Raw genomic sequence first — 17,629 nt, forward strand, 5'->3', positions numbered from 1 at the left:
TTGAACACATTTGTTTTAAGTAGAACAACAGATGTAAGCGAACAATCAATCATCATAATGAAATAGAATACGTCACCAAGTATAATAGTTGAAATTACTTGACTCAAATAGCCTTGATTGGTCTGACATTTTCGTATAAATATTCATGTATATTAGAGTCAAGCCTGATGATGATATAATTGAAACCAATTGTTCGCTCAATTGTGTTGTTCTAATTTTCACAATGAGAATCTTTAAAATTCCTTTTACTCGAATTTTAAAATTCCATGCTTGGAACATTAATCTCCGCTTTCTGGTTTCACAATGTTGGGTTCAGAATTTTAGGAGATTTAGGCTTACAAAGACTGGGTAAACTTAAATACACCCGTCTTCCGACATTAGGAAAACACTAAATCCTCTTGAGTAAATTCCTCGCAAAGTTTTTAAGCTTTCAAAGTCTAACAATTATTGCAAACCACGGTTCTTAATTAATATCATATTGATGGAAATTAATAAAAAACGGTAACTATTATGAAATAATTGAAAAGGTATTCTTACTTGTCACTTACGCCTTCCACCCCACGTGGAACATAAGGCGCCGATCAGAACTCTACAACCGACCCTGTTCTGGTTCCCAATTGTTTCTAAGTGTTATTCATTATTCTGATTCCTCTCTCCAGTACTTTGGCCTTGAGGATTTCAAGTTAGTACTTGCCTCGTGATGCAGTTTGATGATCTCCTCGATGGATGTCCTACCCACGGCCAGAGTCTTTCTCTTATTTCCGGCAACTGGTTTGTTCTCTGCCACAGTAGGTTGTTGCTGATCATATCCAGCCAGCGGACATTGAGTATATTGCATACACAACTGCCCATAAATACCTGTACCTCTTTAATGATGGTTGTAGTAGTTCTCCAGTTTTCAGCTGTACACATCGGAGTCGTTTGAATGTCAATGTTGAAAATTCTGACTTTAGTGTTAGGTGACAGTTGTTTTGAGTTCCATATATTCTCCAATTGTAGAGATTTCACCTGCTTTTCAAATAGTCTCCTTGACATTCGCATCGGACCCTCCTTGTTTATCGATGACTGTCCAGGTACGTAAAACTCTATATCTCTCAGTGATTCTCCATAAGTGTGAATGGGTTGACGATCTCTGTGTTGTATTCCAAAGTATGGGATAGAAGAACTGAGTAATCTATGAGTTCCAAGTCGTCTAGCTGCATCCAAGCTGTCCATTTCATTCCGTGCTTGCCCTGAGATGTGGGGGTCTTCATAAGGCATCCTTGTCTGACACTGGTCCGTATTTAAAATTCATGTCAGCTGTCCTCCATGCACGACTTTACAGTGTAGCTTGCCGTAAGAATTCCGTATGAGGGTGACACCATAACGTCGAAGAAAGTTGGACGAGGTTCTCCTATACATACTGTCAAACACCTTTTCATAATCAAACAAGTCGATGTATGGTAATGATTTCCATTTCAATGTTTGTTCAACAGTGGTTCGAAGTGTTGCTATTTGGTCAGCAACAATCGATCAATATGGAATATATCCTGTTGATCTCCAAGTTGGGCGTCTTTTGAATCTTTCATCCAATTCAGCAACAATCTATTCAAAACGTTTCACTGTATCGATAGAAGTATGATGCCTCCGTAGTTCTCATATTTGCTCAGATTTTTTTTGGTAACTCGATGAGGCATCCTTCTTTGAAGTCCCTCTTCCTGAAACTCTTCGAACAGAACCATTGTGAAGATGTCCTCTTGCTTTCCCACTCTTAATTTGTCCGATGACTATGCTGATTTCTTCTGTTGTTCGTGGATCGACATCCATGATATTCCCATCCTACAAGTGCATTTCGTGCTCCTCTGGACAGCATTAGAGCAACTTCCTGAGTGTGTCGAGCATTCTCCTCTTCATGACCAGAGCACGGCAGCATCTCTCCCGTATCTAGCCTTTGCTGTCCAGCTTGTGTCCGATGGGTTTCGCTGATTCTAAGTACTGCCAATTTATATCTCCTCATTTCTATTTGATCGGTATTCCCGGTCTTCCACATTGTCCGGACGTTCCATGTACCTATAAAAATTGTTGCTCTGGTTGTTAGAAGGGGCATCGGCCTCGTGAATTCCGAAGAATCTCGGTTTTCATCCCGAGGCGTCACAATTATTCCTTCAACTCCCAGGACAGAGATTAGATGGTTTGAATTATTTTTTCTGGTTAGCGTTTTTTTAGCGAGTTAGTTTTCTACGGGATGGGGTGGCTGATGTCATGCCCAACCCTCCTCCTTTACCTGGACTTGGGACCGGCAGTAACTCTAGGAGAGCTATAGGCGAAGTTTGCATCATATAGTTGTCTCACATTTTCCTCTGTTGCAGCTCTTTCCTGTGTTATCACTAGGTCTCCCACGTATTTCTGTCTGTCGCTTTATGTGCTTCTCTTCACGCAGTTGTTGACTTCTGTATATTTGGTCTGCACCTTGACCTTTTCTGCTCTTGTTTGGCTGTTGTCCATTCCCGTTCTCTTGTTTCTCCATTCCTGAACCCTGTTCATGGTTTAGATAGTAGATCTTGCAAGGCTCGGAATCTGTTGCTGAGAGCTATCTCGAATTCGTTGGGTTTTTCAGAATGTCTATGGAAAGCTGCAATGAAATCTTGTGATGCCGATCCTTCAGTTTTACAGTGTTTCATCAGCTCCAATCTCATCTTGGCAACCACCAGATGGTGATCGGAAGCTATACCAGTTCCTTCCTTTGTTATCCCGCCTCGCATGAATATTCTGAATACTTTATTGGAGCAAATTTAATCGATCGGATTCTCTACCACGTGGTCAGTTGAAACCCATGTTGCTCTGTGTACGCTTTTGTGAGGGAATACTGTGCTGCCTATAACCATTTTGTTGAACGCAGCTAGATCCGCAAATCTCCTAGAGTCTTCGTCTCTTTCTCCTAGTCCATGTCGTTCCATTATGTCTCTATACTCGGTGTTGTACATTCCGACTTTGGCATTTAGGTAGATCTCCCATCAGGATGGCGAGATCCTTTGTTGAGCACTTAGCTATGATCAATTGTAGTCTCTCGTGAAACTGATAGTTATCGTCGTCGCTGTCTTCATTGGTAAGTACACAACATTGAGTAACACTCATTGTGATTTCCCCCTTCTTCGTTTTAAAGGATGCTCTGATGATCCTGGGTTCGTGAGATTCCCATCCTATATTTCCTCACGTGATTCTCTGTACAACATCAGAGCCACTCCTTGTGCATGTGGAGTATTTTCTTCTTTATGATCAGAGTGCAGCAGCATCTCTTCCGAATCTAATCTTTTCTGTCCATCATAGGCCTGGCGTTTTTCACTGATTCGGAGAACTGCCAACTTGTGTCTCCTCATTTCCGTAGTTATTTGACTGGCACTCCAAGTCTACCAAATTTTCCGGGCATTCCATGCACCCATATCAATTGTTCCTCTATTAGTCGGCCCCCTAACTTCCGAAGAATCTCGACCTTCATCATGAGGCATCATAACTGCCATAAGCGAAGACCTTTCAAGTCCCAGAACAGAGTTCAAGTGGCTTGGATGATTTTTCCTGTTTTGTGTTCTTCGGCAATATTGTTTTCTACAGGGTGGAGATGGTAACCTCATGCCCGACCCTACTTCTTTATCTAGACCTGGGACCGGCAGTAACTCTGGAAGATCTACATGTGGGATTGGAAATAGTTTCGTGGGTGGCTATTTATTCTGCTCCGCTACTTCACACTTTATTCCAGTTTAGTTCAGTGATGTCATCCACCACAGCTTTACCATCCTAAACTCATTTAATACTTGGCACTTCATAATAAAGCTGTTAGGGAGTTTCAAATTTTCCCCTTAAAGTGTTCATCAAGGCCTAGAAAACGTTTGGAGACACTTGATTCAATCAGCGTCAACCAGACGCCTCTCAGAAACATCTGGGAAGTGGAGTCACTCCTAACGTTTCCGATTCGATATTTACCTTTACTGCCACTGTACTTAGTATCGTTCCAAAACATTTCAGAAGTTCAAGGTCATGTGAAACTATAAATGCCTGTGTTTTCCTCTACACAAGCGAAACTTGACGTCAAGCGTTCTTTTTGCACTTTGCGCATTTTCGTTTGTGTTTAATTTGCCGTGTATATTTAGCCTGGGGTTATTAGAAGCGACTTGGAAGCCAGAACGTGAGCCCATCTAGCATAACTAGCAAAAATAAAGATATGTGTCATTATTTAAAAAGTTATCGATAGTTTGAAATGTTTAATGTGAGTCACACAATAGTTGAAGATAGTTGTGAAGGACAATTAGTTGCCTACTTAAAGAATATGAAGAAGAAATAAACCTGCATCAAAACAACTTACAAATTTTGAACATGGGTTATGAGTACAACAAAACTGGGGTTTGGAATCTTCGCTTTCCAACACAAAGAAGAGGCTTGCACTAACGAGTTGCCAGTGGAATGGAAGGTGATCGATTGGGTTTAGCGCTATTTAGCATATCACAGCTTCGTGGATGCGTTCCAAAAGATAGTGATGTTGGCGTAATTCTCTCTTCCGTTCATCATAAATACTAAAATGTAACTTCGGCATTCCTTTTAATTGTCCACAATACTGTTCGCATACGATAAATAAATATTCGAAAGTTGAGACCAACTAATCGTGTAATGAGAAAACAGATGTTATATGTAAAGTGATCCATTCATGATTTTATTGGTCTCCTCTGAATCTGTCACTCTTCCGGCATTGTTGTTGTTATTAGTTTCAGTCCATGAACTTCCTTCCACTGTTTTTTGTAAAGCGAGCCAACCTAAGTGTTAGCTTAGCGGTTAGAGTATTCGACTTTCATCCATTAGGTCACAGGTTTGAATCCTGTTTCACCTGACATATCTCTTATATCTACTGGCCCACATAGACCAAACGCCTCACCACATACCGACAATTTTTAAAATGCACCTTCGGTTTTCTTTATTCCTTGCTTCTGATTTGACTGGGTTGATATCCTTTGATTATAACGGTGTTACAGACAAAAGCGTTATCAAACCCTAAATACATGTGGCGTACCTGCGTCCAGTATGCTTGCAGTAGAATTAGATAAACAATACACATCTTTCAAACCTTTTAATAACAAGTAACGTACCCAAAAATCACTGGAAAACCTATTCAGTTTATTGCTAACTGATTCAACACCGAAAAAGTGATGTAACATAGTCGAAGATATGACGAGAAAAACGAATAGATAATGCAATTGCATGGGATAAATTGAACGCCATATTGGGACTGCCTTCTCAAATGTCATTCCTAAACACTGAGATAACAGAAAAAGGCACTATGAAGCGCAATTTGTGCACTTGGCAACAAATGTTATACTTCCACAGGATGGGAAAAACGTAAAGCGAAGGTCAGGGTTCGAAATGAAGTTTACAGTAAAATTTTTACAGTCGTACCCAGCGTTCGCCTACCAATTCTACCTACAATATTCGAAATTCAGGAGATGGCATTTTTATAAACTATTGAAAAATGGTAGGATAACCTCGGTACTTAAGCCGTAACCCGCCTAAACTAATTTGGGGCCTTATGGGGACGCGGGACAAAAGTCCCACCGAGAGTAGTTGCCTGGTTGGGAAGGTTTTGATCGAAGATTTGCCAAAACGAGCTATTTCTCATAATGACATACGTGATTGGTTGAAAAAGTATGGGTGCATTTCAGGTATGTGAGTTAGCTTTGAGCGAACTGGTATTCAGTCTAGTGATCTATATAGATATTTCTTGCGTTATATAGTTGTTCAGCCAGTCGCTGACACTCTTAAAGAAAGGCTAGACAGGTAGTTCGTCAGCTGTCATCCTTCTCAATTTCAAACACAGTCACTGCTAAATATGTTCATGAGACAGCATTAAGTCCTATGTAACGAATTAAAACATACACTTTGTTAGTCAAATTTAATTGGTAGTGTTCTGCGGGTCATTGGCCGTGTAGACCTTGGGCAGGTTCTGGGACGTTAGCTCACATTCGTTTCCATATGTATGTACTCCATATTTTATAGCTCAATTAAGTTTCGATACAACAAGCGGAACCTATGTACTGTTTTACAATGCTTTTGGCACTGGATGAGTCAAAGCTCATTTGCTTGACTTTCAGCAAGCGACTTAGATGCATATATCTGACTGATTTTAGGATATATCACTTGACGCCTCCAACCATTTGTGCGGCCTCTAATTAGTTGCTCATATTACGGTCAGTGGTTTCCTGGACTTATTCTACATCTTAGTTCAGGTCCCTCTTTCCCTATCCTATTATGACAACCAGCATTACTTCCTGAGGCGTGTGGTGACTGGATTAACATAACAAAGCCACCTCAGTCGGTCAAACCTCATTCCCATACCTCATACTAGCTTATTTATACTAATACCACAAAACGGTCGTAAATAGAAATACTTATGTTGGTTAGTGAATGTTTATGTTGGAGACCTAAAGCATACGGTTCCATCAGTGTTAAACAATGCAACATCTCACTTGAAATAATTACTAGGGTAGAAGTCAGTCACTAGTTGCTTCGGCTGCTGACCATGGTCACGGTCTCACAATATCTTTATAATCTGCCGGTTTTAGACAATTTTAGTGAACTACCATAAGTTACTGAGAATTGTCTGTTGTCTTACTTCACATGTAGATTCTGTTAGGACTCAGGTTACTCCATAAGAACCTGTTCATTCCAAGTGGTTTAGTAACTGTCCCAGCTGGTGGATTTTCCGTTCTTGACCGTACTTTTTCTCTTGGTTGTAGGGTTGCTCCATAAACTTCTTTATCACAATACTCCTTTTAGCGTTTCTGTTACACACCCAGTTGTACATTTTTGTTCCAGAAATCGTAATATATCCGCGCTGCTTGCTTGTTCAGTTCGACTCTGATATCGAGGCCGCTGGTGCTGTTCATTGCGAAAATGGGGCATCACTATTTGGCACTAAAGTCTCTCTAAAGCATGTGGAAGCCAGTGATTTGAAAGCGCTGCGTCGTGCAGGCCCACCCATTGATCGGTTTTCCACAAACTTGCAACGGCATTCCGGACGCGTTTCTAGTCGTGATCGTGATCGGGAGAAAAGTCGCGGATCCTTGCACCGTGACCACTTCCGAGGCCGAACCAAGTCTCCGGACAACAAACGTTCACGTGACATCTCACCGCGTCGACACTCAAGGTCACCAGTGTAAGTCTTTTTGATGTATCTGTTTTCGCATTTCCGTATGCAAGTAGTGATAGTATGTTGCTTATGCTACGTTCTCAAGGGTAATCGTATTTTTGCTATCATACTACCAATGAATACCAAAGATTCTTCTGGAGATTTTTCGTCTCAATAATAGAAATATATATATTAAGTATGCTCAGTTTTTCAACGTGGTAATTTTCTCTAGACTGAAAAGTATTTCTCATCGTTGTCTTATGAACATTTGGATTACTTTAAAATATCTGAGACTGTTCGTGGACGTCAACAACTTCGTTTTAGTTGGTCAGTAAATAAATATATTTCACCTATAATTCTGACCGAAATACAATAACAGCTGGGAGAGTTATCGATTAGGATGCCCATGATTTCAAAGAAAATAGGGTAGGTAAAAATCAAACTATCAAGAGCTGTTTGAAAAAGTTATTTGCAAATCTATTCCTAAGGACAGTTCATATATCAGTAGATTTCGAGATAGCTGTATTCTAAATACAAATTAGATCTCAGATGCAAAAAACATAAAACTGACTCCCAGGCTTGACTGTTCTGTGGCCTCGAAATAGTACTTAATTCTCAGTCGAAAGGCCTTAAGACAATGATTATAAAAGACGTAATGAATGGACAACTACCACGGTTGCCTCAGAACTCATAAGAAACTGTGGTCGAAATTGATACAAACCTGTTTTAATCGTCAGCGACGTTCACCTCCGCCAATCCTGTCCATCTCTTCCATGAATAATCCACTAAACGTAACTTTTCGAAAGTTGATCACTAAATACTGGTAAGTTCTAGCAAGTAAATTGAATGGTTTTCATGTGCTTGGGGTTTGGAAAATACAGAATAATGTAACGTAACCGGTCTATATTGAACCATAGTTCAGCACATTGAGGTAATGCGTTGTGTTATTCACACTTTGGACTCGTAGAGCTGCAAAGTTCTTCCCTTAAAGATTTAAGAAAAGTCTGAGGGTTGATTACATGCCTCATATCACCATACTGATATCTATGTATGCTTCTGTATCCAGCGCCATGTACAGTTTGTTGTGATGCACAGCTACTAAGTATGACCGTCAGAGATCAACAACAATAGCAATTGCATAAATATTTCAGTGGTTTACTTCGTGGCGGAAACATAGAATAGATGTATCTTTTAGAATTAACCTGGGCCGTTAAAGAGTTTTATTTTATTTATTTAATCACATATATATTGGTACAAAGGGCACCGGATACATATGCTGGAGTAAGTACACCGAAGAAAGTTTTTGGCTGCACAGTCTTCCTGAAGTTGCTTAGATTCTAAGTAAATAAACTTAAGACCTGATTCAAATGGCCATGTTTCTTGTCACTCAGAGAAAATTGATAGGAGAAAACGAAAATAAGTAAAGTTAATACTACTTACAGTTGTTAAGAACTAAATATAACAAGTTTATAAAAAAAAGAGACTAGTGAATAATAATCTTGTGTCTAGAGATTAGTTAAAGGTGAACAATAAATGCGTATGCCCCACGTTTATCTGTTTAGAACCATGTCTTCAACCATAAATTATGGCTATTTCACAGAATCAAACCAGAAAACTTGCAACTTGGAATGTTATGAACCCTTTCGTCATTTACATTAACATAATAGAATAGTTGTTTCTATAATTTTCCAATCGACTATGTCCACATTATAAAAACTTTGGATTTTATAAGGAACATTTAGTATGCTTCTTAAAGCTATATGTGGAAAAATAGAAATTAGATAGCAAGTATTTATTATTTTACAACGATTTTTTTAAGCATAGAACGTTATTTCTGTTTAGAATGTAATCATTCACAAATGTCAAACTGAAATAAATACCTTCACTAATAACAATATCAGCTTTGTTTTTTCCTACAGAATCACTAAGTTACTTTCTGCACTATTAAGGTAATCGGTTTTATAGTTTGAAATATTTGCTGGGGTCAAATTTATATTTTTATTTGCCAACTGTGTTGGTGTTCTGATTACTTCAATTACAGCATAACGCGTACTGATCGGCGTACAGTTCATCCGCTAAACTGGTTATCAGAAGTTGCTGAACGAGACAAAAAGCTGTGAGATATGTTTAATTGTCTACATAGTTATTTTATCACCTCATTTATCTTATTCCATGAGCTCAGTGAAAGAGTGATGTTAGGACTCGATATCTTGGTTCTAATATCGACAATCATTTAAATATAAAAGGAAAACATTAAGACTAACAGAAATGTGTAACTGCGTACTCTTGGCCACAGGATACTTAATGTAGATCATACTCTGGAAGTGATAGCAATGAAATTAATAACAGTCAAAAAGAAAGTAAAAACGAGAAATGAAAACTCCAAATAAATATTTTCAGAATTCTTAAAAAATGTGACGTAAATACTTGTGCTCCACCGCAACTTCATCTCCAATAATCGTCCTCGAAGCACAATCAGGAAGTATACGTCACTCCAATTAGTAGTCAGTGACTTCGTGCTTATGTCTTAGTCTGATAACCATAAGGTCATCTTGTCATACCGAAGAATGCATCTTGCACTGACAGTTGGTGTGTACGCGCAATATCTTCATGATATTTGAATTGTTAGGTGTTCACAACCTCATTTACTGATTTGCCTCCCTAACTTGTTCATGCCCAACGTTGCTTATTCTATAGTTCCGCACGTCTAAAGCCCACTTAGTTATACGTTAACCATTATAAATAATAAGTAGACATGTAAATGGTCATATTCGTTACAAAAACAATTCGGGTAACTCATAATAATCCTTGCAGTTGTTTGCTATCCTAGCAGATCCAACATTGCTCCCAGAGTATCGACAGACAGTGCTGATACCACATGTCGTAGGAAAGAGTTCGCGTCTCATTTATCAATATTTAGAATAAATATCTAGATAGAAATTTATTTTTATTTATTTAAACACATAAATATTGGTACAACGGGGCACCAGATATATATGCGCCGCACAAATCTCATTTGATTAGTGTGAGGGCTGTGATACTGCCCAAGTGCCCTAACTGAAGCAGGTGGTTTTCTTAGGGGGCCACACCCGGAACCTTTGGCATAAAGGTCTAATCCGCAAGGCAGTGGAGCATCATCAGGAGATGCAGTCCCATGGTAGCCGGTAACCAACGATTGATTCACACACCATTTGTTCCCCCAGGATACTGGAGCCCATGTACACCATTGGTTTGGAATCAGGGTTTTCCAACTCCTCTAGGCTAACTTTCCGTGTCCACCAACCCGGTTAAAGCGCCGGACATTCGCTTTCCGTCCTCTCAATTTCGTAAATAACAGTAGTGCCACGAACAGGCAGTGAGTAGAACTTCCCTGGCAGAGGTTATATACGCGTGGCCATGTGAGAGCATTTCGAGAGGGAGAACGGACTCTCTCCACTCTCGGCCGTACCATGGCATTTAAGGGTTTTGAATATTTTGGAATTTTCCCTTAGGTAATCATTTTTCTTATTAAATGAACAAACTAGACTTAAAATCATCAGTCAGTATTGAATGCTGTCTCAGTTTTTGTCTTTGGAAATGAATTTAACGAATGTAGTTTAATGATTTTATTTCCTAATTTACTTTTAGGAATGGATCCAGTCTTCTTGGTCCTGCCAATAAATCAACTGAAGAGCCTATCGTCAAATCACCACCTTATATGGTGGCAATAATAACCGTCCAGCATGATCTTGTTCCATATGCGGAAATTATAGAACAACGTGTTACTAAAACTCTAACTACACCAGGAAGTCCTTCTGTTACTCATATAGTAGTTCTACTGTCTGTAGATCATCTTAGCCCGTGCCTAGCTGATCTTACCAAAGATGGCGTTCCGTTCGCGATCATTTGCACTATGACTAATTGGGCACATAACTCGTGCACATTACGTATTCTTTACGCTCCGACCCAACAAGGTATCTTACTAAGTATCTGGTTTGGATAAGTATGCATAGTTTTCTTACTGTTCATGAATTAAAGGTTCAAAGGAGCATTGGACTACGTCATGTAATCACTATAATTCTCTGAAAAATTTCTGCGTTGTAAAGTGATCATTATCCCTTTTAGCTAGTTAACATTTGTGGAAAGCTCCATAAACTAGCTTGTTACATTCTTCCCTAATCTGATTGGACAGAAATTTGGACTTTTACTAACATTATTATATCTCTCAGAAGCTTCTGGAAATCAGGGTTTACTGATTACACTTTGTTTTTTTGCAATTAAGTTAACATTGAAGGTAAAGCTTCCTTCATACTTTCAGCTTCTAGTTTTGCTTGGGGTTCAAGTGTCGAAGATTGTAAAAGTCTATAGATCGTCCAGAAAGCTGGTGTGTCAGAAGTTCAATGTATCAGAAATATCAGTGTTATGTTATTTCAAGTGAATCATTTGTTGAACTCACTCTACTACTTATTCAGTCTGGGTTGTTTAGCGTTAATTATCAATATTTCCGATTTTAAAAGGTTAGTCAATTTTCAACACTGCAAGTTCTCCAGAAAGTCGTTTTGGTACTCAATGAAGCTGAATAATAATCAGGCTAATTAAATAAGGTTCATGCATATGCTCAGCCAGTTGTTGACTTGTAGGAACAGTAGTTACTTTCATTTTAACTGTTTGTGAGATAAAATGTACCAGTAGAGTTCACTCCTAATTTACCGTTCAGAGCTCTTAAATGATAGTATACTGTTTCTTTTAAATGTATGAATAAGCTTTATTATGGCATATCCTACTTCGATAATATACGTTATTTGATCTTAAATGGTATGTCATCCCAATAATAATGCTGAGAAAAATCTGTGATTACTACTCATCTATTTTCATTGGTCCTGGTGCTTTTCCATTTCTTTCCGGAGCAGAGCATCGTAATATGCCTTTGGATGATGCATTAATCCTACTTCATCGAGAATACTCAGCATATACGACAAGCAGTAAAGAAGAGGTTAATACTGCTCCTCCAGACGATGCCAGTTTCTTGCCACCTAGTCGCCATTTAGCTTCCCTACTTCATATGCTGGCTGACTCTCGTGTTTTAAGTGTTGGAGAGTTAGACGAGATCACTGTCTTTATCCAGGAGCGAAAGCGTCGTCTAGAAGGCCGACGAAATACCAACAGTGATGGTACGTTTTGTAGTTGCTTCAAGAGTAATATTTGTTTATCAGTTACTCTTACATCAGTTTTTGAGGTTGTAGTTTTTTATGAATTGACCAGCAATATTTAAAGCTTACATAAATGGGGCTGGTTTATTTACTGTGATTTACATTACTTTCAGACACCTAGGTATTCCTAAATCGTGTGTTTTTGTAGTTATTTGCATACTTCAGTGGACCATTTACACAGTGACTAGAGTAATATTGTGAATAAAAAGTTATTTGTGTACCACTCTATCTATGGTGTTCGTTGTAAATCAGCGGTCTTTATACTTTAGTAGCACAATTAATTACCTACCGCCTAAAGTATTATATTATGTTAGTAGAGTCATAGCAAAGCCCTATCTATTACTTTTTCATGTGCAAAGCCGCCGACCAGTTGTCCTCAAATAACTCTTTCCCGAGCTCCCTTATCCAGCTTTTACCAAGTACTCTTAATTGTCTCGATGTTTGCTTTAAATTCCCGGCTCCATATGTTCTTTATTCTCCTTCCGCTTTTGCCCTAATGATTCCAAGTTAGAGCTTGCATCACGATGCAGTTAGACGATACTGGAGGCGGATAGGACACAATTTGTGAAAACCATCAAACTAGGGGTTCCCACAAATTGCTGCTTATGGTATCCGGCCAGTGGATATTTGAATATCTTGCATACACAACTGTCTATAAATACCTCTACTTCTTTAATGATGGTCGTAGTAGTTCTCCAGTTTTCAGCTGTACACACCGGAGTCGTTTGAATGTCAATGTTGAAAATTCTGACTTTAGTGTTAGGTGACAGTTGTTTTGAGTTCCATATATTTTCCAATTAGAGAAATGCTCTTCACTCGTTTGTTTGCTTCTACATATTCAGCCTGTGCCTTGGCTTTGTCTGCTCTTGTTCGTTTATTGTTGACTACTGTCTTATTTTTTTAGTCGTGCCCAGACTGTCCACAGAAATTTGCTCTTCTGGCATTTCTTGGGCTGACCAACTGATATTTTGAAGTTTTTTCGTCTTTAGTCCATTCCCAGTTATTATCCGATGTGATTTCCTCTTCTCCTAGTGGGCTTGTAAGGCTTAAAACTTGTTGCTGATATCCTCATTGAACTCAACTTGTTGGCATCTCAAACAAACGGTGTACTAAATTCCGTAGTGATGCTTGTCCAATTGTCCAGTGCTTCTTAAGTTCCAGTTTCAATCAAAATGGTCAGGTGTTTTTCTGGGCATTTGTCTAGGATAGACTGACCTTTATCGCGTTTTGCTGTTATTGATGGTTTGCGCATAACAGTAGATGATATTCACTGTGCTTCTTTGGAGAACGGAGGCTGACTATAGTCCAAATACATAAGTGAACAATAGCAGTATATAACGGAAGAAGGAGCTCAGCTAAGAAAAATGGAACCAGAAAGAATCCTTTCAGCCCAAGAAGTTCTCTATTCTAATAGTTGGAGAGCCTTACAGCAAAATCACCATTGGATTTTACTCTGAGTCATGTCTGATAATGTCTCAAGCCACAGATTTACACCATCTATCGGACCTAACCAGGGAGTCCTAATGGATCAACATGTACCAGTCATTAGTTTGGACGCAATCGTAAGTAGGGTTTATACCCCGATAGTTGTCACATAGATGGCGACGATAATCGCGTCAAGATGATGGAATGCACTGTTTCCCAAACAACCTAATCAGTTCTCTGACTGGAAGGTTGCTACCATTGTTAGGAAGAGCTGGGGGTAAGTCGTCTGAACCTAAGAACTTTTGGTGCTTCAGGATTTAGATTTCTTTGCGGGCTTCCACCTCGTCAGGTGGCTCAACCGATACCGGCCGGAGAGAACAGAACAAACTGGTCGATGTTACTAGGAAAACAGACCAACTTGACTACCAACGAGCTTTAATGAGTTATAAGGAGCCTTCATAAACCCAGTGCTTATAAGCTGAACGTTTCGCAAAGCTGCAAGAGACGTGACCCACCATTTTCATGACGTCGTGGAAAAGTAGCCAGTACTAATCTACATTTTTCAATAAGTGCTCTTCCTAGGCGGCTACTCTCTGAGCCTTTGACTTAGAGAACTAATCCATAGGACGGTGAAGAGACGTCAGGAAACGCAACCTCCTGTTAGCCGGGAACCAAAGATAGATTCATGGGTCTTTCATCTCTTCGCGATCCTGGAGCCCATGTACACCATTGGTTTGAATTCATGGTTTGTAAACTCCCCTCTCTGTATTTACCAACTAAGTTTAAACCCTGGACGTCCATTTTTCGTCCTTTCACTTTCGTAAAAAGCACTCCCGTTGTGAATAGGACTTTCCTTTGGAGTGGTTGTGAACGCGTTGTCATATGAGCGCATTTCGAGAAGGAGAGTGAACTCGTCTGACCCTTGGTCGTAGAAGGTTTTTAGTAGTAATTACTTATTCAGTATTTCTTTTAAATCTTATAATATCATTTATTTTTCTCTTGGATGTTGTCATCAACTACTTTTTTCACATGAATTCGTGTTTCTAAAAGTACATGCTGGTAACTGTTTTGGTCATTATAGTGGATTTGAAAAGTCGAAATTATAATAGTTAAACTTACAAATATTATTTATTGCTTTTTTCGACTGTTCCCGAATTCACCTCTCTTTTTTATGCTTAAGAACAAAACTGTGAATCTATTTATGCATAGGTCCCTTTGTCTTATGACAAACTGACTGACGCTTAGGGATACATTCACGAGTTTCTTCAAATAATGTCCAATACTTTTATTCTTCTGATACTGTCCTTGTTATCACACCTATATATTTTATTGAGAGTATAACTAATGTCTTTTTTCTCTCCTGGTTTTTTTCTTTCTAATTGATTCACAATAAATGTGGAATTCTTGTATATCACGTCATTGTTCACGCTACCACTTTTAATCCAATTGGTCTTCATATCCTATTTTATAAACAAACAAATGAATGAATGGCATACATTGACCGCTAGCCGGTGCATGCAGTGAAAATACAGCTGAGCTCAAGTCAAGAATTTTAAGCATGCTTTATCCTCAGTCTGTTAGCTCTACTGTAACTACAGACACTGCTTCTTCCAATCTACCAGTTGATGCGGCTCATCAAACTCAAGATTTAACAGCTACTAGTATTGGAAGTAAATTAGCTGAAAACTTAACCAACCCTATTGTACAAAAAGCCATAGATACGTTAATGTCATATCCTTCAAACTCTATGCCTCAAACTTCAACGCAAAAGTCACATAGTGCTATGGATACACAAAATATGCAATCTAAGAACTCTTTTCGCAACAGTATAAAGCCGCATTCTTCATTAGCGATTACTGCATATCCACCCAGTTGTATGAAACAACCTACCAGCTGGAGCTATGAAGATAATGGTTTTCGACCAAGTCGACCACTCATTTCCAATGACTTGAGTCAGCATGTCCCTTATGGACAGCATACCAGACCTAACATGATCCAGCAGCGTGAATATCCCAGTGACGAATCGCGAAAGGGTGCTGGTTTCATAGAACATGGAGTTCAAAGAGGTGCTTATCACTCTGAATTCGAAGTAAATGAACCAGTTCTTGATTCAAATGAAGAGTTCACAGAAGAAAGTGCTTATCCAGGTTGGCCCAGGAGAAAACGAAAAAAGCGAGGTTGTAAAGCTCCCTCGGGGGATTCGTATCAATATCTGGACCCTAAGAGTTTCTCACGTCAAAACGTTGACCAACAATCTCAACAACCTGTAGATCTTATGTCTACGGAGGTTCATCCAGTCGGTACTGTAGCCGAAGCATATAAATATTCTCAAGCTACCCCCCTCATATTCAATTCAGGAGTCCGTGGTAGATCTCAAAGAATAACCGGTGGAAGTTCATCCTATAACAATTACAATTATCAATCATTTGGATCGCATCAGCCGAATAATTTGAATCTTCATACCCAATTTTATGGTTATCCCAATCCATCTTCATTTTATTAGCACTTCTACTAGTAAAATCTGTGTCCTGTAAGATTAGTTCAGTTTTTTTCAACATATTTACATTTGAACATATTTTGCTAAATGTTATTGTAATTAATTTTTTAACACAAAGTGCTCATATCAACTTTTCTGGGAAGATGAAGAAGGCAAAGAAGATACAAAAAAACCTACATAATTTTCTTTCCATTTAGAGAATGGGTTGATTTTTTCAGTGTTTGTGTTGTATCACGTCATCCTGTATTGTTAATTAGAATTCATCATTTTCACTATCTTTGGCTAAAATAACAACATAATTTACGAAGATTGCACAACAGATTGAAAAATATTCTGTGCTGCAGTATATGATTTATTGAAATTCCTTTTACTCCATAATGTTTTAGCCGTTACAGTTCAAGTAGTTTGCCCTTGATTATATTATCAAGATTTCACTGTTAATATTGACTCTGTTAGTTAATATAGCCAAACCCCCTTTTTTCATTCCCTACTTTGGAACAGTAAGCATAAAATATGCTTCTGTTCAAATTAGTCTATTATTTACATTACCAACCTTTACTCCAATAATCGTTCCTGTCAAATGCCGAACTCCTAATCATTCATTGAGTCCAATACTCTCTCGTAATAATGCAAATTCTTAATATCCACTACCATCGAAATACATACTGTCTACATATAACTTTAATTTCCTATCATAATAATTCCACATGTTGTGAGGACTTTTGAATACAACTGGTATGACTCCATAGCTTTGATAAGTAGTATTCTTCTTCGGGCACACTTGGAACGAGGAAGGAAGCGTTAAAGTCTAGATTTTATCAGATGGTATTTAGCTAGATCAAGTAAACAATCTCCAACCATTGATGATACTCTGTCGTTCCTACTTTATAGTCATTACATAATACTTCGCTTACAAGTATTTCACTCTATCTGCTCTTCGAAAATAAGACCATATGGAAGATACAGTAAAGTAAGTTAGATAATTATTCAAGGTATAAAACATATTTCAACTTCTTTCTATTCACCTACTTAATAGTTTAGAGTAAAATCGGTCTCTAAATAACTTTAGAATCTTAAGTTATCCCACTTGTTTTCTTCATACTCATTTTTGCTATTTTCCGTCTTCATAATTTTCTAACTAACAAATGAGTTTAAAAGTTTGCTATTTTATAAATACCACCTTTTCACGTCTGCTCTGAAGACAACTGTTTGGATAGTTTCCGCATACTTAGTCAAGTAATAGCCATCATGTGCAAGTTATTAGTGAAGTCAAGTGTTCTATTCGATGGGCTAATATTATAATTACGAACTCGTAGTACTCTTTGTTTGAGGACTTCCTTTTTAAATACACTCGTATAAGTTCACTTCTGA

General features: G+C 38.5%; 1 protein-coding gene across 1 annotated transcript; it reads left to right on the top strand.

Moving 5' to 3' along the window:
- The first annotated feature begins 5,530 nt into the window (after positions 1-5,530).
- Smp_094630 (hypothetical protein) lies at positions 5,531-16,568 on the top strand. Its single transcript, XM_018792669.1, has 6 exons — positions 5,531-5,681; positions 6,835-7,174; positions 9,189-9,263; positions 10,775-11,100; positions 12,037-12,297; positions 15,270-16,568. The coding sequence occupies exons 1-6, from the start codon at positions 5,549-5,551 to the stop codon at positions 16,262-16,264; spliced, it is 2,130 nt and encodes a 709-aa protein (XP_018644021.1). The 5' UTR covers positions 5,531-5,548; the 3' UTR covers positions 16,265-16,568.
- The last annotated feature ends 1,061 nt before the right edge of the window (positions 16,569-17,629 follow it).

The sequence above is a fragment of the Schistosoma mansoni genome (genome assembly GCF_000237925.1).
Source record: "Schistosoma mansoni, WGS project CABG00000000 data, supercontig 0221, strain Puerto Rico, whole genome shotgun sequence".
Classification (NCBI taxonomy): domain Eukaryota; kingdom Metazoa; phylum Platyhelminthes; class Trematoda; order Strigeidida; family Schistosomatidae; genus Schistosoma; species Schistosoma mansoni.

Bases quoted from the DNA above. Each gene is read 5' to 3' on its own strand.
- Smp_094630 (XM_018792669.1), top strand. From the start codon at position 5,549: ATGGGGACGCGGGACAAAAGTCCCACCGAGAGTAGTTGCCTGGTTGGG. The intron at 5,682-6,834 runs GTATGTGAGTTA...TTTTTGTTCCAG, and splicing joins AAAGTATGGGTGCATTTCAG to AAATCGTAATATATCCGCGC. The intron at 7,175-9,188 runs GTAAGTCTTTTT...CTTCAATTACAG, and splicing joins CGACACTCAAGGTCACCAGT to CATAACGCGTACTGATCGGC.